General features: G+C 41.9%; 1 protein-coding gene across 5 annotated transcripts in view; it reads left to right on the forward strand.

Moving 5' to 3' along the window:
* Window positions 1–5365: 5365 nt before the first annotated feature.
* The window catches only part of rgl2 (ral guanine nucleotide dissociation stimulator-like 2), a 72646-nt gene continuing 53307 nt past the window's right edge, over window positions 5366–24704 (forward strand). For 2 of the 5 annotated variants that reach the window (XM_084337025.1, XM_084337026.1), the window contains exons 1-3: window positions 6583–7320; window positions 9890–10059; window positions 21859–21906. In XM_084337025.1, coding sequence (XP_084193151.1) covers window positions 7296–7320; window positions 9890–10059; window positions 21859–21906 — 243 coding nt within the window. In that variant the 5' untranslated portion in view covers window positions 6583–7295. Of the gene's footprint in view, window positions 5488–6582; window positions 7321–9889; window positions 10060–19967; window positions 20136–20399; window positions 20545–21858; window positions 21907–24704 lie in introns of those variants that run through there. The other 3 variants (XM_084337027.1, XM_084337028.1, XM_084337029.1) reach the window with 3 other exon arrangements.

Here is a 24704-nt window from a genome sequence, read left to right on the forward strand (position 1 = left end):
CTTGTGGGAGGCAAGAAACAGCGTTCGTGACAGGGGAGGGTTGAATTGGATGATACGAAAATTGGGATGGGAGAAAATATAGAAAATGGGAGAAAAAGTGGATCAAAAAAAAAAAGGGGGACACATAGTATAACTGTAGATTGTATAGCATAGCATTGTATAGTAGTGTACATAAGACCCAGTGCCTATATCTAACTGTGTATTGCACTATCGCAGGACCTTAGCATGTCTGCCATGCTCTTGTAAACTTTATGTACATATACCTGTTATTATTATTACTTGTATTATTGCATTGTATTATTGCACATTGTATTATTGCACAAATGTCCTATTCTCATTCCTGTCTTATTACTTGTGTTGCACATCGCTGCGGGCATGACCCCCCGCATTTCACTGTATGCTTGTATGCCGTGACAAATAAAACTCTTGACTTGACTTGATCTCAAAATGTGTGGTTTACTGAAAGAAACACCAAATGTGTGATCTAAATTAGACAACAGTTCATATGTGTTGGGAAGGTTAGACTATTTTCAAAACCCATTTCAGAGTAATTTATGTTGATCTGATTACCTAAATCTAAACTCATTAGACATACTCCCTAAAATTGCATTCAGTAATGTCACGTGTATGTAATGCCCCACTGCCTGGACATCTGACTAAATCTGACTTCCTTCACCTCAGAGACCCAATGTGAAGTTAATAATATACAATCCATTCCTCTGAGAGAATGTAAAGAAGAGCAAATAGTCATCACCTACTCTGAACAAACTATATGTAATCTGTAATGGAATAAAAAGGAAAAGTGCTGGGACAATTTTTGTGATCAAATTCCTGTAATCCTGTTACATGGTGCAAAAATCCATTACTTAACTCCATTCATGCACATTTTCACAGTAGCCTCTGTTCATTCTCCCAGTGGCTTCTTCTGTGCATGCAGGGGCCTGGTGGTGGATGTTTTGTCTGTCTGCCCATCAGGGTCAAGTCCTCTGCCTCACAGCTGGCTGTTAGCCGGGTGCACGAGACATACAGTCACAGGCTTCTGATCAAACGTCTCTCAAAAGGAACCTGTTTTGGAAAATATTGGAAAGTTGCTGTCATAAATAATTATGGCCATGTAAACATTTTTGATCAGGTGTTGGTTATATAGCCCAGGACTATAAGCTAATATGCAAAATAACCAACAAGGCCTCTATAAGGACCAATGCTATCTATTCTTCCAAGCGTAGGTCTATAGACTATTATATAATGTGCAAAATAACTAATATAAATAACACATTTAAGTAATATAGAAAAAACGATATGAGCGAGCCATCTTGGAAATGTAAATTGTATAGGCTATGTGTGCGCTTGTGTGTTTCCTTATTTGTATTTGTTTTTAACCTGTTTATTTAACCTGTTTAATTAATATGATTGAAGCTAACTTCACAGCTCCTTGTAAACTCGGCATCATTGTAAATTAAGAGTCAATGATTTCCCGAGATGTAAATAAAGGTTTGAATGAACGAGTGTGTGTGTGTGAATGAATGAATGAATGAAAACTTTATTTAACAGATTGCAGAATGGGTACAATACAGTACGGCTCAATACATACAATTGTTAAGGGGATGCAGACCTGAGAAAGACGTTTGTCTTGTTTCCATCAGGGTCCCCCATTTTCAATTCATATAGACATATATGACATACATGACATACAGATAGTCAGTACTGCTACATCTATACATTTATGACATACCAGATTTGCAAATACAGTACTGTTTGTGATACAGAAGGAGTCAAGAAAAGGGAGTATATACATTTGACGTAGAAACTGTACATTGGAGGTTGGGTGGGGGGGGTTGGGTACATTGGGATATTGACAACCATACTGGGTAATTTACATTGGAGGTGGTTGGGGGGGGGGGGGGGGGCGGGGGGCATACTGTATAAACAAGTAACACTGTACATTGAGGGGGGGGGGGGGGGAGACACTGTACAAACAAACACAATTGTACATTGAACTATTGACAAAACCATACTAGGTAAATGACTGTACATTGGAGGGGGTTGGAATGATTGGGTTAGGATATTTACAGGGGCCAGTGTTGAATTGCAGTCTCCCGTAGGTGTCCCTTGAGAGAGGTTTTGAAAGTGGGTAGTGATCCACATTCCTTTACAGCTTTGGGTAGGGCGTTCCACATTGATGTGGCATAATTGCGAAACGTGTTTAGTCCCTTATTTGAGCCGAATCTGGGTTTGACATGATTTGTGGAGCTCCCTCTGGTGTTGTGATCGTGGTATTCACTGACCTTTGGGAAGTATTTTGACATGTACATGGGTACCTTGGTCGTGTAGTGTATCTTGTAGACCAGGCCCATTGCAAGTTGTTGTACTCTGTCGTCTACTCTAAGCCATCCTAGGTTGTCGAAGTGGGCAGGGGTGAGGTGGGTTCTAGGAGTAAGGTCAAGCAGTAGTCTGACCAGTTTGTTTTGAGATGTTTGTAATTTTGTTTTTAGCGCCTTTGAGGTGCTTTGGTACCATGAGGTGCAAGCATAGTCGTAGTACCCCTGAATGAGTGCTCCTGCCAGAGTCTTCAGGGTGTTCTTGTTTACCAGAGAGGAGATCCGGTACAAGAATCGAGTTCGTTGGTTGACTTTTTTTATTACATTGGATGCCATTTTGTCACAGGAGAGATTAGCCTCTAGGATGGACCCCAGGTAGGTAATTTCATCTTTCCTTGTGACAATATTGTCACCCACTGTAACTGAGAAGCCGTCGGTCTTGCTGAGTTTGTTATTTGAACCGAAGAGAATGGACTCTGTTTTGCCCATGTGTAATGATAGTTTGTTATCAGCGAGCCATATGCAGATTCTGCCTAGTTCCGAGCTGAGGGTTTTTTCAACCTGTAACTTGTTCTTGTCAGAGACCAGCAGGGCTGAGTCGTCCGCAAACAGGAACAAGTTGCAGTCACAAGCTGACGACATGTCATTTGCATAAATTAGGAACAGTAGCGGTCCTAGTATGCTTCCTTGTGGAACACCACAGCTCACTGTGAGGGGGGGGGATAGGGTACCGTTTACCTCCACCATCTGTTCCCTCCCCTCAAGGTAGGATTGCATCCAGCTCACTGATAGACTATCAAAACCAATTGCTTTTAGCTTGTCAATCAGAATGGAGTGATTGACCGTGTCAAAGGCCTTTTGTAGGTCCAGCATGACCATGCCGCAGTATTTGCCTGCGTCCACCTCTTGTTTGATGTGGTCATTCAAATAGAGAAGGCATGTGTCAGTGGAGTGGGATGTTCTGAAGCCAGATTGGAATTCGTAGATTAGATTTTTTTCCGCTAGGTACTTTTCGACCTGTTCGTAGACTATTTTTTCCATGACTTTCGAGATGGAGGTGAGAATAGAAACAGGGCGGTAGTTGCCTGGGTCTAATTTGCTGCCCTTTTTGTGCAGAGGGGTCACCCTCGCAATTTTGAAGTCCTTGGGGACGTGTCCCTGTTTTATGGAGAGGTTTATTATGTGTGTGATGATTGGTGTGATGGCGGCTGCTGAGTCTCTGAGGAATTTGGAGGGGATGTTGTCATGGCCAGTGGCCTTGTTAGGTTGGAGGGCGCTCAGTTTATTGAGTACCTCATCTGTTGTTACCGTTTCCAGCTTGAAGTCGTCCTTGCGGACCCCTAGGTTTTTGTAGAAAGCTACTATGTGTTCTACCCCATAAAGCCCTGAGTGGGAGGGTAGTTTGTTTACCAGTGTTGTGGCTATGTTTGTGAAGAAAATGTTTAAGTAATTGGCTACATCCAGCTTGTCTGTGATGAGCGTGTTGTCAGTTTTTATGTTTATGTTTGAGAATCTGGTTTTAAGTTTTTTACTGCATCCTAGTTGATTATTGAGTAATTTCCAAAGTTCACGTGGTTTGTTTTTGTTTTCCTCAGTTTTGTCATTGATGAAATTCTTTTTTGCAGTTTTGATCATGGAGTTTACGTCGTTTCTTAGTCTGTTTCTTTCTAGTTTGAGTTCAGTCACGTGGGCTTGGAGTTCACTGCTCGTGCTTTTAGTAAGCTTTGACTGACTTTTACGAAACTCAGAGCATTTTTTGTCTCTGGTTTTCATAGCGGCCAGTATTTCGGAGTGCATCCACGGCTCAGCGCGATTTTTTACCCTGGTGGTTCTTAGGGGGGCCATGTCGTTTAGTATTGCTGAGAATTTGGTTTTGAAACCAAGCCATGTTTCGTCAACCAGTGTACCATTGAGTTCATCTGACCAGTCCAGACTCTCCAGTTCAAGGTTGAAGGCCTCGCTAGAGTAGGTTTTGAGGTCTCTAGATGTGACTGTTTTGTGGCAGCCAGCCTTTTGTTTTAGTTTTTTTCGGGTACAGAATATCATATAATGATCACTTAACCCACATGCTATAACCCCTTTATTTGAGATCTTGGACTTGTCGGAGGTCAGAATGAGGTCAATGGTAGTCTGAGTTGATTCACATACACGTGTGGGTTGGGTGATTAGCTGGCTGAGGCCATGCAGATCACAAAACCTACTGAAGGCCTTGAAGACGGGTGCATCTTTTCGTTGCATATCCGTGTTCCAGTCTCCAATAAGAATTTTGTCTACATCCTCAACTCCAGCTAAACACCCATCCATTGTATCATAAAAGCCACTATGATCTGGCGGCCTGTAGACTGTGCCAACCAGTAGGGATTTCGCCCTTTCGAATAGGATTTCCACCCATACAGTTTCAATTGATTTATGATTCAGGTCATTTCTGTTGATGAATTTGGTGTCCTTGTGTATGTACATACAGACACCACCTCCATGTTTGTTCCTATCATTCCTGATTATTGAGTAGTTCTCAATCTCTATCTCTGGATCTTTTACAGAATCGTCGAGCTTAGTTTCTGAGAAGCACAGTATGTTTGCCTTACCATTTATGAATATTTGCTTGATTTCATCCAATTTGTTTTTTAAGCTGTTAATGTTAATGTGAAAAATGTGTGTGTGTGTGTGTGTGTGTGTGTGTGTGTGTGTGCGTGCGTGCGTGTGTGTGTGTGTGTGTGGACATTACGGTTTTAAAGGCAGTCACGCTCTCGATTACAACAAGTCCCCAGACTCCTATTTCCCAGGTGACCGTTGCACAGGCTGCCTGTCACCCAGCGAGGCTGTTACCACAGCAGTGCGCACTGCGCGCACAACATTACAGGAACTGCGTCGTCAGAGGAAAAGAGGAGAGTGAGGGAGAGGGAGGGAGACCGAGAACGAGGGAGTCTGCAGCCTTTATCAGCTGATAAAGCCTTGACAGGCAAGCAGCCGGGCGTTACAAATAGAGGGAAGATACTCCCTCGCCGTCGGATTCGGTATAATTACGGATGGGCGCGACGTGCCACGGCTAAAAACACGGTTACTGCGTATTATCACAGCGGCAGATTACGGCAGTCGTCCAATGCTGTCGGCACTGAGCAGCTGACCACAGTTGGACAAGCGACATCCAGCGAATGTGACTTGGCTATCAGTAAGTTGCACTGAATGATAGCTCGTAATTTTAGTCATCTATTAATTTTCGGGGCCCTCATATAGCCGGCTCTCTTAGCTCGACGGGGGGCTCATTTCGTATATTGTGAAGAAGAAGAGACAGTGTTATTATGCACAAACTTTTATGCATCCATTGAGGAGGGTTAGTGTCATCGCGCTACATTTGCGACAGAATTTCGTTGGAGTCAACATAGCACCACCCAATGGTTGGATATGTTGAATAGAAAGAGACCATTATGGGGTGTGACTTAGTAACCTAGTTACAGTTGTGTGTGTGTGTGTGCGTGTGCGTGTGCGTGTGTGTGTGTGTGTGTAGGGTGCACCTCAGTCATGCAGACTGTTTGCCTTGGTCAAGGCCAGTGAATAGAAGTATTCAGGTCCCTGAGTAACCGTTGGTCACGGTCATAAACTGTAGTTGTCAACATGTAATTTTGCCAGTATAGTATTTTTTCATTTCCCATGCATAGGGATGGTGGTGCAGGTGAACATGCTAATACAGTATACGTTTCCTCAAGCCATGATTTGTGCCATGCAATGTAGTTATATAATTAGGCTTTATTATCCATTATATTATCATTACACCTCTGCCATTGATACATTTTCCTTCGAGAAAGGGCACAATAGAAAGTCTTATGGATAGAAATGGTTTGGACAACTGTATCTAAGCATGTTGGCAAAAGTTAGTCAATGCTTAAAGCAGCTAATTCTCTAGTCAAAATAACCAAGATAATCTTTCTCTCTCTCTCTCTCTCTCTCTCTCTCTCTCTCTCTCTCTCTCTCTCTCTCTCTCTCTCTCTCTCACCCTCTTCCTGAAGCAATGTTTTCAGATGTCTATCTTCATGGCAGTCCAAACACAAGAGAGGGGAAGAGGAAAGGAGGGGGGTGGGGGTTGGCATTCAAATTCTGAGCTGGTGTAGCAGTGAGGAGAGAAATGATTCTGAGCTGTTGTGTAGCAGTGAGGAGAGAAATTATTCTGAGCTGGATGGTGTAGCAGTGAGGAGAGAAATTATTCTGAGCTGGATGGTGTAGCAGTGAGGAGAGAAATGATTCTGAGCTGGATGGTGTAGCAGCGAGGAGAGAAATTATTCTGAGCTGGATGGTGTAGCAGTGAGGAGAGAAATGATTCTGAGCTGCTGTAGCAGTGAGGAGAGAAATGATTCTGAGCTGGATGGTGTAACTGAACCTAAGCAAAACAGAATTGCTTCACCTGCCGGCCAAATCCTCCCCCCTGACCGACCTTTCCATCACAGTCGAGAATTCAACTGTGACCGCATCCCCGACTGCCAAGAACCTTGGTGTTGTCCTTGACGACCAGTTGAACTTCTCCGCTCACATCGCAGCGACAACCAGAACCTGCAGATTCCTCCTGAGCAACGTCAGAAGGATCCGCCCCTTCCCAACAAAAGAAGCCACCCAACTCCTCGTCCAATCAACAGTCATCTCCCGCCTCGACTACTGCAACGCACTGCTTGCTGGCCTTTCCGACAACTGCCACCAAGCCTCTTCAACTCATTCAGAACGCAGTGGCCCGCCTGATCTCAAACCTACCGAAGTCAGCCCATGTCACCCCACTTCTCAGGGACCCGCACAAATCTGCTTCAAGGCCCTCGACCTGGCATATCGTGCGGCGAAGGGAACGGCTCCCGCCTACCTCCGGTCAATGGTCTTTAACTACACACCCTCAAGACACCTACGTTCTGCATCTTCTGGCCGCCTCAGACCCACTCCTATCCGAGCTCCGGGAGGGTCATCAAAGAGAAGTCGCCTATTCTCGGTCCTTGCCCCACAATGGTGGAACGAACTTCCCACCACAGTTACGACAGCCGAAATCATTATTTGAAAAAAGAAAAAAAAAAAAAAAAAAAATATATATATATATATATATATATATATATATATATATATATATATATATATATATATATATATATATATATATATATATATATATATATACCTAACCCTAATATACTAACCTACATTATAGCACTCAACACTTTGATGAACATTGTTACTCAGCTGATAGAGTTGTACCCTTCCTGCTGTCTTGTTGTACAAAACTTGTAAGTCGCTTTGGCTAAAAGCATCAGCTAAATGACAAAATGTAAATGTAAATGTAACAGTGAGGAGAGAAATGATTCTGAGCTGGATGGTGTGAGGAGAGAAATTATTCTGAGCTTAACTTGGAGCTGTCCCCGAAGCCTGTTTTTGGGCTTCAAACTTCGTCAGGGTTTTTCGAACGGACGTTCGAACCTTCGTTTTTAATAAAAAAAAAAAACGTATTTTTAATTTTTTAAACCCCATTGGTTAAAACCTCTTAAAGGATAACGCCAACATTTTGGGAAATTAGCTTATTTAACATCTTCCCTGGAGTTAGACAAGAAGATACATACCTTTTTTGTCTCTGTGCGTGCATTTAGCTTAGGGAACAGACGCTCCGTTAGCATAGCTTAGCTTCATCACTGGAAGTGAGGCGGGACAGTACCCTGACGTTCCCGACAGGTTTGTTGATATTCTCATTCCTTCAAAGGATCTGAACCGATTGAAGTTTATGGATACCATGACTTAAAATCCTCTTACCTTGACGATTAAAAGCCTCCCCAATTTAGAAAACAGTAATCCAATGGCTGGTATTGATAATATACTACTACCTACTGGACGCTCGGAGCTAACGCTCGGAGCTAAGCGGAAAACGTTTATTTTGTACATTATCTAACGTTAACACGAACCTAAACTAACTTTAGGTTAGTTGTAACGTTAGTTTAGGTTCGTGTTAACGTTAGATAATGTACAAAATAAACGTTTTCCGCTGCTATAAACGTCACACTTTTATTTTGAAAACCCCAGAAAGGAAGTCATTATATTTGCTTTACACATCCTGTTCTGCGTTAGCTCCGGTTAGCTCCGAGCGTCCAGTAGGTAGTAGTATATTATCAATACCAGCCATTGGATTACTGTTTTCTAAATTGGGGAGGCTTTTAATCGTCAAGGTAAGAGGATTTTAAGTCATGGTATCCATAAACTTCAATCGGTTCAGATCCTTTGAAGGAATGAGAATATCAACAAACCTGTCGGGAACGTCATGGTACTGTCCCGCCTCACTTCCAGTGATGAAGCTAAGCTATGCTAACGGAGCGTCTGTTTAAATGCACGCACAGAGACAAAAAAATTATGTATCTTCTTGTCTAACTCCAGGGAAGATGTTAAATAAGCTAATTTCCCAAAATGTTTAGGCGTTATCCTTTAACTTGCAAGGGCCCACATGTGGGCCCTTTTTAGGACAATTTAGGACGACCGGCACTTTGGCGACCACTAGTGGCTCGGGTGTGCATATTTTGTAATACAATATATATTGAATTGAAGGCTTATTTGTTGCGACAAAATCCGTTCAGCGGTTCTCGAGTTACATGCCGGTATTTGAGTCTTGTGCAAAGTACACGGTATTGCGCAAAATACCACTCCCGACTCTTGGGGCTCTAGTTCCGTCAATCATTTGGCGATCTTGAAAATGATTGTGGAGGGTTGTTTGTAGCCAATGAGTGTGGCTTTCCAATGATACCCCACGTGGGGATGTATGAATCAGGGATCTAAAAAAAAAACTAACAAGCGAAAACAGGAAGAGAAAAACAGCAGAATGAATTGAAGTCTATGAGAAAACTGAGTTTTTCATTGTACACAGTTTACCAAAATCACTCCTAATCACTCATTTCTGAATGGATCTTTATAGAATCTGGACATGTACTACATAAGGCTTCAGGCTATGGGTCCGTATGGATTTGTAAGCCATACCACCTTCTGGGGAAATACTACCTCTGGACTACTAACTACTACAGAAAAATTTGAGTAACAATTTTGTAACAACTCAAGTTCAGACCTATGTTACTCTATTTCATTAGCACTAAAAGTGAATTTTATTTCTGGAATCAGAGACTTCAGAATGTCATCTTTCAAAAAAGACCAGGCTCATGCATATGCTATAAGTATAAAGTATGTTGTTCTGGTTTGCAAAAAAAAGTATGCAGTCCTCAAAAACTAAAACTAAAATGGCCAAATTTGGGGGCGCAGGAGAATGAACAGACACATAAAAATATATATATACATTTCTTTATTTTTATTTATTTTTATTTAAAATTCAAATGTTGATTTAGAATTTGAATGCCAACGTAACGAATGAAGGTCCAAACGTTCGAACGTTTGGGCTCAGCCTACTGCAACGGCACATTTAGCTATTTATTCTGGCATTTTTTAAATTGCCAAGATGAATGACCTTGCCTGTGGGTTTGTGTTGTTAAGTGCAGCCTGTACAGTAATTGTTCTCTCCAGTATTGATCTCTCACTCTCTGCCTTACTTTTAACCTCTTGTGTGCCTTTTATGTCCACAGCAGCTGGCACCATGCTCCCCCGCAGTATGCGAACAGGTGGTTTGGACCTGCCGGGGGTGGAGTCTAGGGATGTGCCCCTCATTGGCTACAGGCCATTACCAGCTTACAACGGAACCCAGAGCAACCAATCAGGGACGGGGACTGGCAGCAATGAACTGGACAGTTCACATGTAAGAAGTGTTTTTTTCTTCTCTGTCTTAAATGTAACACCTTCACCGTAATTACATAATGTACACACATTTTCAAAGATGGGACGAAAGCAGGCAAGGTGCAGGTCCACTTTAAAGATCTAATCCTCAATCAAAATGTCACCAAAAGGGCGTCTGGGTAGCGCAGCGGACTAAGCACTCGCCTACCACCGCAGAGACACTGGAATCGAATCCAGCTGTCAGCGGTACCTCCGGCTTGGTCAGTCGTTACTCCCTACTAACACAATTGGCAGTGTTAGCGGGTGGGAAGCCGGTGAGGTATGTATCCTGGCCGTTGTAAACAGCGACTCCTACTGGTCGGTCGGGGCGCCTGCTCAGCAGGGAAGGGATCTGGGGGAGGTAGTGTGATCCTCACTGTCAGGTGAAAAGAAGCGGCTGGCTGACTCCACATGTATCGGAGGAGGCATGTGATAGTCTTCAACCCTCCCTAGACCGGCAAGTTGGGGGGAAATGCGCGCAACGACCAGGAAGGGAATTGGCATAACGACTAAATTGGGATGGGAGAAAAATACGAAAAGAGGGTGAGAAAAAATAGATAAAAAAAAAAAGAAATGTCACCAAAAGGCTATAGCCCCACCACTGAAAACCAACATACAGGGGAGCTCCCGTAGCTCACCGCGTATCTCGGCGCTATTTCGGCGTCGGGGACAACCGTGCTCGTCACGGATCTGGGGTACACGAGTTCGACTCCCGGACTCGCCGTATTTTCTCAGAGTGTCTTCCCCTGATCTATATCCCATTCAACCTGTTTCTGTCGGTCATGCTTGACCAGAAAAAGCGATAAACGCTAAAAAATGAAGTTTAAAAAAAAAAGAAAACCAACATACAACATATTTTATTCTCAGATTTCTCGACTGAGCTTTTGACAAGGGCCGATATCAAGCTAAACTTGAAAATGTAGTGTATCTTTATAGTGGTACAAGCTTTGTTTAAACGTGAAATACTGGAGTAAAACAGACCCGTATTTTGATTTGTGATTGTCTGAGACAGACCTATAAAGCATTTTTTCCATCTACAACTCCAACTCCAAGTTTAGATGGTCTGATAAATTCCTGATTGTGCCTTTAATATCACCAAACTTGCTGTTTGCATGACGTTCATTTTCCACCATTGCTGGTCTTCTGATAATAACCCATCTCTTATGCTTTAGTGTGGAGATAATAATGTACTCGGTAGAAGTGAGTTGATAGACTTGAGACGGTAACAGCAGGGCTCTTGTGGTCGTCACCGCTCAGACCAACAGAGGTAACAGCATCCACAGAGGTCTTACATGAAACCGTAGAAAACAGGACCCAACTACCGGTTTCTTGAGTAAACAGCAGATGCGGTCCATTGGTTTTCAGAAAAGCCAGATGGAATTAGATTGTGAATAGGGATGGGATGGGGGGGGGGGGGGGGTGCTTTCCATCAAGGCACCTCAGCAAATCAAATGCTGTTATTCCGCAAAATACATGAATCCCACCAGTCTCATACATGAAAAATTGCCTTGCTGTGAAATAAATGTTGGTGTTTCACACGGCCACCACAAAGAAACCTGTGTATGGGGAGCGCTGTGACGTTCAGCTATAACACGTTGTACACGTTTTTCTACAACATGCTTACAATATAGGGTGAGATATTTTTCAGTGGTATTTACAGTAACTCGTTTAAAAGATTTCAAGATGATGTCACATTTCATCCGCAAGAAAAGTCTTGCATTGGAACCCATGAAGTCATGTTACTCTGTTGGGAAACTCCTGTTGTAGATGAAAATAAGCAGAAAAATAAGAGATACTAATAAGATTAAAATACTTCCTATTAATATGGATGCTTTTCTTATTTTTTGTAACTGGTTTGCATTTAGTTGTTGATCTTAGATATGACACCAGGTCCAAGTATTTAAACTGGTCCACTATTTAACTAGGAGGGAGTAAGTTGACATGTTATTTAACTAAGAGGGCAGGGCGTAAGCTGACATGTTATTTAACTAAGAGAGAGTAAGTTGACATGTTATTTAACTAAGAGAGAGTAAGTTGACATGTTATTCAACTAAGAGAGAGTAAGTTGACATGTTATTCAACTAAGAGGGAGTCAGTTGACATGTTATTTAACTAAGAGTAAGTTGACATGTTATCCTGTTAAGCTGTAAGGTCCCCCAATCCAATAGGGGGACCCTGCTGTTTTTATCATAAATCAATAGAGACCGTATTAGGGGTATCATTGGAAAGCCACACTCATTGGCTACAACCCTGTCCAAAACTTTTCGAGATCACTAAATGATTGATGGAGCTAGAGCCCCGGGAGTCGGGGGTGGTAATGTATACTTTGGCGCACACCTCACATATCGGCATGTCACTCGAGAACCGCTGAACGACAGGCAACAAATAGGGCTTTAATTCTATATATACAGAAGTGCACATCTGAGCCGCTAGAGGTCGGCAAAGTGCTAATTATATCTTTTATTGTAAAACCGTGAGGAAATGACTAAATCCATATTTAACACTGCCATTGGAAAGAGGAGCTTTTCCCCTATCCATAGATGTATGATTTGGCCATAATAAGGTCAAGGTCAAGTTCAAGGTCAAATATGAATTTATAATTAAAATGGATTATAATTTATTACTGTATTTACACATCCTTCTGTTTAATCATCTTCCCTTTATTCATTTGCTTAGATTTGTACACTTGATCTCAAGAAGGTGCTGAATGAGCTCAGTGAGCGAGCTCAGTTCCAGCACAATTGTAACATGGTGTTATTCACCGGCACAGATGCAAAAAAGAAATCATAATTTTTATTCTCCTTTTTTTCATTACAATTTACTCAAGCCTAGTAACAGACACAATATTTCTGACACTGGGAATACATACCCACAGGTCCATAGATGTTCCTAGATACCAAGAACATGCTAATTGACCTTGTAGAAGTGGAGCAATCTTCCATTTACTTAGGCATGTACCTTTAGGCGACATTTCTGAAAATAGGGCTACAGCTTAACTAAGAGAGAGTAGGTTTACATGTTGTTTAAATAAGAGTGAGTAAGTTGACAGGTTCATGGCATGAGTGCTTTTCCCACAATACCCCACCGTTGTTAATGTTTCATGGATTGATAAGGAAGTGCAGGCTGTTGAAACAGACAGTCACTGTGGGGTTTTTAGATGTAACTTCATCGGAAGTGATAAGTATATATATGGAGAACTATTTTATTGCACTGCACTGTTGCATTATTTTACTCTGTCTACTCTATTCTACTATTTATTGCACTGCACTATTACACTATTTTACTCTGTCTATTCTATTCTACTCTTTTTATTATTGTCTATTTTTAAACTGCATTATAATCAAACCATAAACAAGGTGGCCTATTGGGATGTTAGATCTTAATGTGATTTTATATGTCTGCACTTTATGTGCTCATTTTCTGCCTGTCTTTTCTCTGTTCTGACGCACTTTGAGCTGCAATTCTTGTATGAAAGGTGCTATACAAATACAGTTTATTAATATTATTATTATTATTATTATTATTATTATTATTATTATTATTATTATTATTATTATTATTATTATTATTATTATTATTATTATTATAACTTGAATGTTGGTAATATGTGCACTTCAGGACTCACAGGTTCTAGCCTCTGACAGTGACTGCGTACCGGTACTTAAAATATGTTTGCAATTTCTGTATAGGCTACAGTATAATGTAGATGGTTGGAATAAGAAGGATCTCCACTATTGTGTTGAATTGGCTAAGAGGACAAGGGGGAATCCTGTCCCATCTTTGTGTTGGTGGTTTCAGTGGAAGGGCGTTGCTAGGGAACAGCTTAGACCTCATGTTTATTTACTGTTGCAGTTTTGCAATGATATCAATAGCTGACAGGAAATCAAATGTAGTTCATTTAGAATGTATGTTGAAAGTTAAGATGAAGTTAAGTATCAGTTTCATATGATTATTTCTAAGCATTCAGTTACTAGTGTAGTGTTCGGTGAATTCTGAAAGTGTTTCAGTCTGTTCCTCACGTAGGATATGATTCACAGAGAAGAACTAAACAAAAACAGTGGTTAATGTCTACTGAGCAGCTCTCTCGGTCCCTTGCCCTCGCTTGACACGAGCACACAACATGCTGTCTGCTGGCTCCGGTCTGGACTTACTTTGCACTCAGCCTCGAGAAACTCCCCATGGGGCTATAAAAAGAAACGGCACTGACTCAGTCCAACCAGCTGCGCCGACTTCCTCCTCGCTTCGGTCACATGATGGGAGCCGGGCCTCCCGGTAAATAATGTATGGCGCGGTCTGTGGGTCGATGCGTCGTACACCTGCTCTCTTCCCCCGGCTGTATGCACAGTATGCGGTATCACAGGACTGTCCCCGAGGACCGTCTGTCAAGTGGAATCCAATACAGCCACTTACTCATTCTTTAATGAGGGGATTTTGGAAGCATGTTTATGCCGGTATCGTGGGTCAGGCCATAGAAAGAGAAGCAGGCACTCCCGGTAGAAAAATAAATAATATTTTTTAGCTTACTGCAAACTATGCAATACAGTCCCGTTTAAAAGACTCGAGAGCCGGTAGCCATCACTATTACAACCACAAATCATTGTTCGCCTCCTTGAATGCAAATTCTAGCACTGGGCGTTTATTCCTCATTATTCCTCTAATGGAACAACCCTGACCAGAATACCACCAAGGTCTGACTTGAAAGGAAGTGTGAAGGAAAAGGACAGAGGGAGACATGGATGAAAGTGTGAGAAGAAGAGCAGAGAGAAAGATGGGAAGGAAGGGGTGGGGGCGGGGGGGGGGGGGGGGGGGGGTCAAGGGAGGGAAAGAAAAGAAACAATGGGCATCTTTAAATAAAGCCTCAGAAGATGTATTTATGACCCCCAATCGGAGGCCGTCGGACCCATGTAAACAATAATGATGTCAGCACCATAGGATTGTTTGTTCAAAGATTTGCCTCGGGTTGGGAATGTAAGGAGGTGGTTTTATTTAAAGGAGGAAAAAGCCTGAAAACGGCCGTTGTCTGTGGCAGCGTTCAAGAGAAGGAAGTGAAAACCAAACTCTGGAAAGACGGCGAGAAGATGGAAAGATTGGGAAGCGCTTCCTGACCCCTCCTCCTCTCCGATGCTTGTGGTCCTGAGTGGTTGACATAGAGCTGTGCCAAGAGCTGTGATGGAAGGAGAAGAGGAGAAAAATGGCATCACAACACAACGGCACGTCCTGCTTCCTGTGTTTGTCTCAGCTCATTATGTACTTCCTGTATTACATTTTTTGGTTGGGGGGGTGCATGAAGAAAAAGTAGAGCGTTGTGTCAAGAGAGAGAGGTTCCACTCTCTGCAAAGAATGTAAACAGAGAGTTAAATCTGGTAACAATGGGGCGAGTGTGTCAAAAGAAGGGAAAGGGTATTGACGAAATCACCAGGATGATAGCTGAAGAGGCTCTTATCTGGGCGTTGTCCTGGAACAGACCTCAAGCACTACAGCAACCTCACAGTTTTTATCTCCATTTTGAGCCTCCGAGGCAGCTGAACCGCAAGTTAGAACATGGGAAATTTCATTAATGAAACTAAGACCCTTTCCCCTGACCCAGATTCTGGTTAGTTTGGACAGAAAGGCAACTGCAGTAGATGCTTTGGATACATTTTGATCACTTGGGACTCAATATATCAGGCAGGCTATGTCTGCAATAAGGACAGTACTGATTCAGAAAATAGACAAAGGGCCCGTTATGTGATTTCAGTTTTCTCTGCAGCATCATGTCTTCTTCACCCCGGAGCCTAAAGACATGGAGAATGTGTTTGTAGATTGCGGTCAGTTCTGGCAAATAGGTCGAGGTTCCCCCCGCTGTCAGTCAGGACCAGCTCTTTGGGTCAAGAGTAAACGGTGAGGATGTGTAAAGCCTACAAAGGCACACACCACTTTCTACTGGCCTAAAAACAGCTGGTCCTTTGACTGGATTAGGTCTCCATGAGAAATGTACTGTACCTAACCAGCACCAATTATTTTAGTTGAATAGTCTGAAGCTTAATCTAATTAATTGGACTGACCGGTAGATGTTTGGTTTCCCATGGGAGTTCAAAGCCAGGTGCTTTACACTAGATTAGTGCTGAAACAAGCAGATATAACTAATGCAAGAGACACACATTCAAAGCCCTCTTGGTTAACAGTAAAGGATTAAAAAGAAAAAGTTTTTATTTTTTGTTGTTTTTTTTCTTTAAGAAATGTTGTAACTACCAATAAAAGGGAGTATTTTGTAGAACAGCTTATAGACAATCAATAGAGAAGTTGATATGGGTTACGTCACTCTTTGCCCCATTTGAAATATAATGAAAAGCGTGATAAAGTATAACTTTTATATTTTTGTGTGAACCACCAATATAGCTATTGCCTCAGGAGTTAGCTAGTGGGGATGAGTAAAAAAAAGAAAAGATTTTTTTTTTAAACTTTGACTATGTATAAACAAGCTATACAAATCTCTTTACAAATCTCTTTGAGACCCAACTCCCTGCCACAGCTAATAATACTGCTAATTGCCTGCATACAAGGCACTGGGTACACAATGGCTGCTCTGTTTGGAATAGCACCGCTGACATAGGCTAACGTACAAATAATGTTCTCTCATGTGTTTGTGTTTTCAGTGTACATTAAGCTGAATAAACAGAGGAAGGAAAAAAAACTTAAACAGTTAACTTGACAAGTTTGTATGCCTTACTTTACAAAGAATGCTAGATCAACAGTTATTATTTAAATAGTTTTTATTGTTTTTTTTAAGGTTCAACAACATTACATACATACATACATACATACATACATACATACATACATACATACATACATACATACATACATACATACATACATACATACATACATACATACATACATACATATATACATACATACAAACAAACATACATACAATACATGACTACATATAACCACACAATACCTAAAATAAATGAAAAATAAAGTAGACAAAAAGAGAAAAAGAAAAGTAATAATAATAATAAAAGAAAATTGCATCGTTCTTATACAGGTTGTCACTTGCCATACAGAAATTGCCTATCTAATAGATCACCGTCTTATGCCTAAGCATCCTCAGTCGTGAATTTTAGATTAAAATAGTCTAAAAATGGCTGCCACACTTGGAAGAATTTCTGGGTAGAGCCCCTGGTGGAGTATTTAAGTCTCTCAAGTTTTAGGTGTGCCATCACATCTTCGACCCAGCGTCGATGTGATGGAGGAATGGCAATGAGGAATGGAATGACTTCCAATTAAGCAAGATAAGGCGTCTAGCCAACAAAGAGGAGAAGGCCACAGCATCTGATTGAGCGACATATGCCCTAATTTCGCCAGGGAGCACTCCAAAGACTGCAACCAAATGATTAGGGCTGATCTCCCTGTCACAGATGAAGGAGAAGGTTTCAAAAACGGAAGGCCAGAATCGGGATAGTGATGGGCATGACCAGAACATATGGCAGAGAGTGGCTGGAGCCTGATGGCACCTGGAGCAGGTCAGATCGACATCCGGGTAGATCTCGGCAAGTCTGCTCTTAGAGAGGTGTAGTCTGTGAAATACCTTAAATTGGAGTAATCCATGTCTGATGCAGACAGATGATGAATGTATTCTTTTAATTGCCAATTGCCAAGAATCGTCAGGGATTTCAAGTCCCATATCCTTACCCCATGACTCCCTGATACGGTCCAGTGATGGGGATGCCATCTCTTGGATATCACTGTATAGTGTGAACTCACTATCCTCTTTTGTTTTGGGTCTCCCTCCAGCCACTTATCAAGCCACCTATCCGGTTGAAGTACAGGAAAAGAAGCAAAATATTTCTTTACAAAACCCCGCACCTGTAAACACCAAAACTGTTCAAAGGACATAAACAGCCCTTCTTTAAACAGGTCCTTCACCTTCTTTAGCCCCTTTCCAGCCCATGTTTTGAATGCTGCATCCATGAGTGAGGGTGTAAAAAGTGCATTAGATGCATGGAGACAGGGTGAGGCTTGTTTGTATTTGAAGTGAGTCCTAAACTGTGCCCATATACGGAGTGAGCCAATCACCATGGGGTTATTTGTGAGGCGCTTTTTACTGAGTGGCAGTGGAGCACACACTAATGAGGATAGTGATACCGGGTGAGCGGAGTGTTGTTCCATGTCAGCCCACACCATTCCACCTCCCCCGTGTGGTGCAGCCATCCAATATGTCAATTTATGGATGTTTGCCGCCCAATAGAATTGCAAAAAATTTGGGAGTGCTAATCCTCCATCCTCTTTCGGTCTTTCCAAGAATGCCCTTCTAATACGCGCGGTGGTCTTACTCCAGATAAAGGTTGAGATAAATTTGTCAAATTCTTTGAAAAAGGATTTGGGGATAAAAACGGGCACTGTTTGAAACAAAAATAGAAACCTGGGCATAATTGTCATCTTGATTGAGTTAATCCTGCCAGATAGTGATAGGGGAAGTGTTGACCAGCGAGCAAGATCTTGTTTAGCCTTATCCAGGGCTGGTTTAAGGTTTAGCTTAAATAAGTCACAATACTTGTGTGTCACAGTCACTCCCAGGTATGTGAAAGACTCAGAGATTATCTTCAGTGGGTATGCCCCGAACGACATCCTTCGAGCTAAATCGTTAACCGGAAACAACAAGCTCTTAGAGAGGTTAATTTTGTATCCTGAGAACTTGCCAAAATTTGAGATAATGTCCTGTGTCTTCGGGATGTAGATCAACAGTTATAACAACTAAAGACAACATTATGTAGTTTACCATTATGCGAATGTTGTCTAGAAGAGCAGGATCTAATATTGGGTGACATCGCTAATGTTGTCTAGAAGAGCAGGATCTAATATTGGGTGAGATCAGACTTGGTAATATCCTGACAAAGGGCAAATAAGGCTTGCTCGGCCTTCTGGGCTTGGACGTGTGTTAGCTAGCATGCTAACGACCTAATGGCCCTATGCGCGCAGCACTGTCAAAGGCTCCACCTGTGTGTAAACACAGGTTCAATCTGCAGAGTTGTTAGCCCCTTAAATAAACAGGGCAGACTTCCTGGTTTATTAGTTGACTCAACATTTTATAACCTCTAATTAGCAAGTAGTTTGTCACATATTAACACATTGTGTCATAGGCTTTAAACAGGAGGTTTACAACCAAGCTAGTCAAGAACAGATGAGGTCTCTAACGTAAACAGGTCGTTTTCGCTTACATGTGCTCTATTCTGTATACGATTAAATAGGATACTCGGTTAAACTGGTTTCTCTGCATCGGAAGGTCATTTACAAAGGGAGCTGGAGAGAGAGGGGAGGAGAGATTGAAAGAGAGGGGCTATTGTTCTGGAAATAGCTACAGGGCTTTGTCGATGCCAGTGTGTGTGGAGGATGGTGTGTGTGTGTGTGTGTGTGTGTGTGTGTGTGTGTGTGTGTAGGTGTGTGTGTGTGTGTGTGTGCGCGTGCATGCATGCGCGCATACGTATGTGTGTTTTGCTGTAAAACCTTGTGCTATAAAACGTTATTATATCCAAAGAAATTATTTCATGAATACTCTGTCATTGGTAAATTCTAGTTGCATTTTGTATTGAGTGAATTTACCCCAATTGTTTGTGTAAAACGACACTGAAACTGAAATGACAGTATGTGAATGTCTCTCTATGAGCCTCCCCTCTCTCTCTCTCTCTCTCTCTCTCTCTCTCTCTCTCTCTCTCTCTCTCTCTCTCTCTCTCTCTCTCTCTCTCTCTCTCTCTCTCTCTCTCTGTGTGTGTGTGTGTTTTGAAAGGTGAGTGTGTGCATCTTATTATGGGTGTGCACAGGTGATGTAGGCACAGAGGTCGGGGGCGGAGCTTAGCCAAAGGCACACAAACATACCGGGGAATACAGTAGAAGTGGGTCAACAGACTGAACAGAAGCTAAATTGGTCAAGGAAAGAGGAAGAAGTGAAAGAACGAAAAAAAGAAAGAAAGACAGATGAGAGAAAGTGAGAAAGATGGCGTTCGCAGCTTCCTTATGAAGATCTCCAGGAAGTTAAGGAGGGCTTGCTACCAGTCTGGACTTGCAGAGTCGAAGGTATACTTGTCTGGTGTTTTTCTTTCTTTCTTTTTTTCTCTGTTCATTCTTCTTCTTTTTCTTCTTCTTCTTCTTCTTCTTCTTCATGGGGTTGATTTCGTGGGAATGATTTAAGAGGAACAGACCGATTTGCATTTACTGCAGAAGCAGGCAGAGGCAGTAGAATAACTGGTTCTTATACGTAAGACATAATGGAGAGACATACTGTAGATAGATAGAGAGAGAGAGAGAGAGAGAGAGAGAGAGAGAGAGAGAGAGAGAGAGAGAGAGAGAGAGAGAGAGAGAGAGAGAGAGAGAGAGAGAGAGAGAGAGCGATTGCTTTCAGCACACCGCCATAGGATCCATCATTTTGTTTTCATACATGAGAAGCCAGCAGTGAACAGTGATCTTTAAACAACTCAAAGTCAAGGTAATTTGAATCAGGCAAATGGAGGCTAATAGAGGATGCTAATTATAGCTGATTATTCCATACTCCATTGACATGTATTTTTATACATTGGGTTTTTAACCTGTTTCATAGGTCTTAGAGCCATGAAATTGACTCACATGATAGAGAATCATGTAAAAAAAAAAAATATATATATATATATATATATATATATATATATATATATATATATATATATATATATATACTGTATATATGAAAATGACCAAAACTGGAGATAAGTGCTTTTCATCTGACAGCGTTGATTACATATTACATAAGTGGTTGTGGTCAAGGGAAGGGAAATTAATGCAACAAGAGCCCAAGTAATTGCCTTGGTTTATGTTTATGAAGTTAGCCTAATAGCTTTTTGAGTATATATTATAGTGTGTGTGTGTGTGTGTGTGTGTGTGTGTGTGTGTGTGTGTGTGTGTGTGTGTGTGTGTGTGTGTGTGTGTGTGTGTGTGTGTGTGTGTGTGAGAGTGAGTGTGTGTGTGTGTGTGTGTGTGTTGTTTTGGTTTCTATTGCATTGCTTATGCATTTTAGCAATGGAAACGGTTCACTCATCACAAAGCTTACCTGTGCAGACTAGAAGACAATTTGGAGTGGCCTTGGTGATGTCATCAGACACTAATGATGATGTCACTGTGTTTTCTCATGCATCTTTCATTGTGGAAAATCACGACGGCACAGGGTTTCAATGTCAGGAGAAGGGTAAAGTGATATTGATTAATGTATTAGTTTAGAAGGATTGACTATTATGCTCATAGTTGAAGGGCCCTTCAGGAATGTATTAGTGGAAGTGCTTGCGTGGCTGCAAATGGACATTGTGGCTTGTATTCATCATCAGGATCTCAGACCAACCATGGTGAGGTGCTATGGTCATGTGACCAGATGATAAATGGCTCTTGGATGTATCTCTGTGCTGTTTTAGGAGTATTCAAATTCAAAAGAAGTCTGACTCACCTGCTAACTGCAACCTGTGCTGGTATTGGATATTAGGCTGATGGCAGGCTAAATTAGGGCGAATATCAGAGAATCTCCCAAATATCACAACATAATACCAACGTTCAGCATCTCTACGCGTCATTACCCCCCTCCAGTCAACATTCTTTGTGTGTGTGTGTGTAGCTTAGCTTTCCATCAGTGTTGTCTTATCTTATATTATACACTAATCAAGTGTAATTCTTCTGCACGTTAGCGTGAGACTGACTTGTAACATAGCAGACTGACTTAGTCTTCATGGTGCTGATGGCTTAGTCTTCATGGTGCTGATGGTGTGGTGCTCTTCCTCAGGTGGAGTCCTCTCCCATGAAGACCACATGGTACTGCCCGCTGGATCTGGTAAGACTGAGTCTCTCACTAACTGCTTTATGTACTCAGGCGAGGGTAGTGATACTGATATTGGATATCAAGCTGATACCGGGTTATAATAGCGTATATAGTATCCTAGAATTTCCCCCAATACTATACTGTGATGCCCAGGGGTGTATAATGGAGCATACACCTTCAGATGCATTATGGATTTTGGTTTTGAGGTCTCGATTCAATTTCATTTTCGATTCTTCAAACTACATAGCTCTACTTATATATTCTATGTACATATAGACTTGATTTGGCTAAGAAAAATACCAATTGTATGTGTGTGTGTGTGTGTGTGTGTGTGTGTGTGTGTGTGTGTGTGTGTGTGTGTGTGTGTGTGTGTGTGTGTGCAATAGTTTAAAGGTCCCGTGTCTTGCTATTCCTTTCACTATTTGGGCAACTTTACACAATTCCTGTGAGCCTATGGAAAACATCTGTAAAGGTTTCTTCAAAAAAATTCATTGTTTTGTATTTCTAATCAAGTATTCTAAAGCAGCATTTTTCCACTTCAAGATTTCAAGCTGTTTTGGGCTGGGCTCCGCCCATAAGCGCTTTGAGTGACAGTCACCCACACAGCGTGATACATGTATACGAGAGAAAGCGAGAGAGAGAACGAGCAAGAGAGAGAGGGAGAGAGAGAGGATACATCGCTCCGTGCACACGTGTGCGTGTCTGTGTGAGCGGCTCGACTGTGATTGTGTGTAAAATGCTGCAGGTGGACCGTGTAGGGAGAGAGAGAGAGGATACATCGCTCCGTGCACACGTGTGCGTGTCTGTGTGAGCGGCTCGACTGCGATTGTGTGTAAAATGCTGCAGGTGGACCGTGTAGGGAGAGAGAGAGAGGATACATTGCTCTGTGCGTGCGTGTGCATGTCTGTGTGAGCGGCTCGACTGCGATTGTGTGTAAAATGCTGCAGGTGGACCTTGGAGAGAGAGAGGGAGATAGAGGGAGAGTCAGGAACAGGGAGACCGCTTCCACATTATTCCCACTGCAACGTTGTTGAGCGAATTGTTGATTCTCTCTGTCGGCACCCGTGCACGTCAACCCATTTGAGGAAGTGTCAGTATTTCCACCTGCTCTGTTGTTGAGTGCGCTACAACCATAGAGGGGACGTTAGTTATGCAGATCAGCTCCTTGTTACGTAGGATAGCGACTCAAATCAGAATGGCTTAGTTCACTGGGGGAGGATATTGTCTCAACTGAATTGGAGCAATCCGCCAAAATGAGAATTAGAGACACAGACCCCATTGATACAAACCCCCATTGCTAGAAAACAATGCTAAACACTGGAAAAGGCTATTTATAAGACAGGGGACCTTTAATAAAAAGAAAATTGAGAGAAGCAGAGAAAATCATCGTTTTATGTTCTCTTATGTTTTCAATTATGTATTGAGATTGTTATGATAGCAAGAGCCATGTGAAACATCACAATGTATTTCAGTGTCTTTTAATGATACAAGAGCCATGTGAAACATCACAGCGCCTTTCAGTGTATTTTTCACACACAAATAAATGATAGATTTATCTAAGGGAGAATAATGGACTATATCTCAGTCATATTTGTCCTGGCACCCCAGAATAATGATGGTAGGAACATGCGAACATTATGGGAAATGCACTCACTGTCTTCTCCAAAGATAGATACAGTACCAATTTCCTCTCTGTGCGTTCAGTAGAAGGCTATGAATGAATTAAATTAAATGAATGAAAACTTTATTTAACAGATTGCAGAATGGGTACAATACAGTACGGCTCAATACACACAATTGTTAAGGGGATGCAGACCAGAGAAAGACGTTTGTCTTGTTTACATCAGGGTCCCCCATTTTCAATTCATGGTGACATTTATGACATACACAACATACATGACATTTATGGCATAGGGACATACATGACATACAGGTATTTAGTACTGTTACATTTGTGACATATACTTTGAGGGCTGTGTGTGTGTGTGTGTGTGTGTGTGGGTCATGAGCAGATAACAGGGACTCTTAAAGTTATCCGTGAAACGGACAACCACTAGACTGCTTACGCAGATATTTTAGGAGAGGGGAAAAATTAAATAACAGAAAACAACCTTTACAGGTGGACATCTCAAAATGAGTAATTAAGAAAATAAATCAAGTCCCAAAAAACAGGACTACGCTCAATAAAGAGGTATAGTATAAAGTAAATAAGCCACAAGTAGAGTTGTTCCGATACCGATACCAGTTTCGGAAATGCCGCCGATACTGCCTAAAATGCTGGTATCGGTATCGGCGAGTACCCTCTAATGTTGCGCTCCGATACCATATGACGTAATTTATCAACAACACTGCGGACGTTGGGCTCTGTAGATATACCCTACTCGCTGAGTGAGCATTATAAAACAAACGTGTGCTTAATCGACCGTGAATTAAAGTGTCAATTGCCATTTGTCATTTTAACAGCAGAGCAGATACTTTCTTAAAATGCCATCGTCCCGACAGAGCGCTGTTGACAGGGAGCTCTGATGAGTTCGCTTGGTGGCTGGTGTTATTAGCATTGAACAGCTAACCGAAAGCTAGCTTTGACGTTACCTTGGCTAAAGTTGGGGCTATTCATAATCCAACAATAATGGCTGCAGACCTGCAAGCAAAGTACAGCAAGTTGGCAAAGGAGTATTCCAAGTTAAATCACAATGTCACCAGTAACGTTACAGTCTTCTATGGTCTTTCCATATACCGGTAGCTCCTGCTAGCTAACCTAGCTCACGGTAACGTCGTCATTGCACAATTGCACGTCGCGTACACAATTA

This window comes from Notolepis coatsorum, assembly GCF_963971535.1.
Source record: "Notolepis coatsorum genome assembly, chromosome: 19".
Taxonomy (NCBI): Eukaryota; Metazoa; Chordata; class Actinopteri; order Aulopiformes; family Paralepididae; genus Notolepis; species Notolepis coatsorum.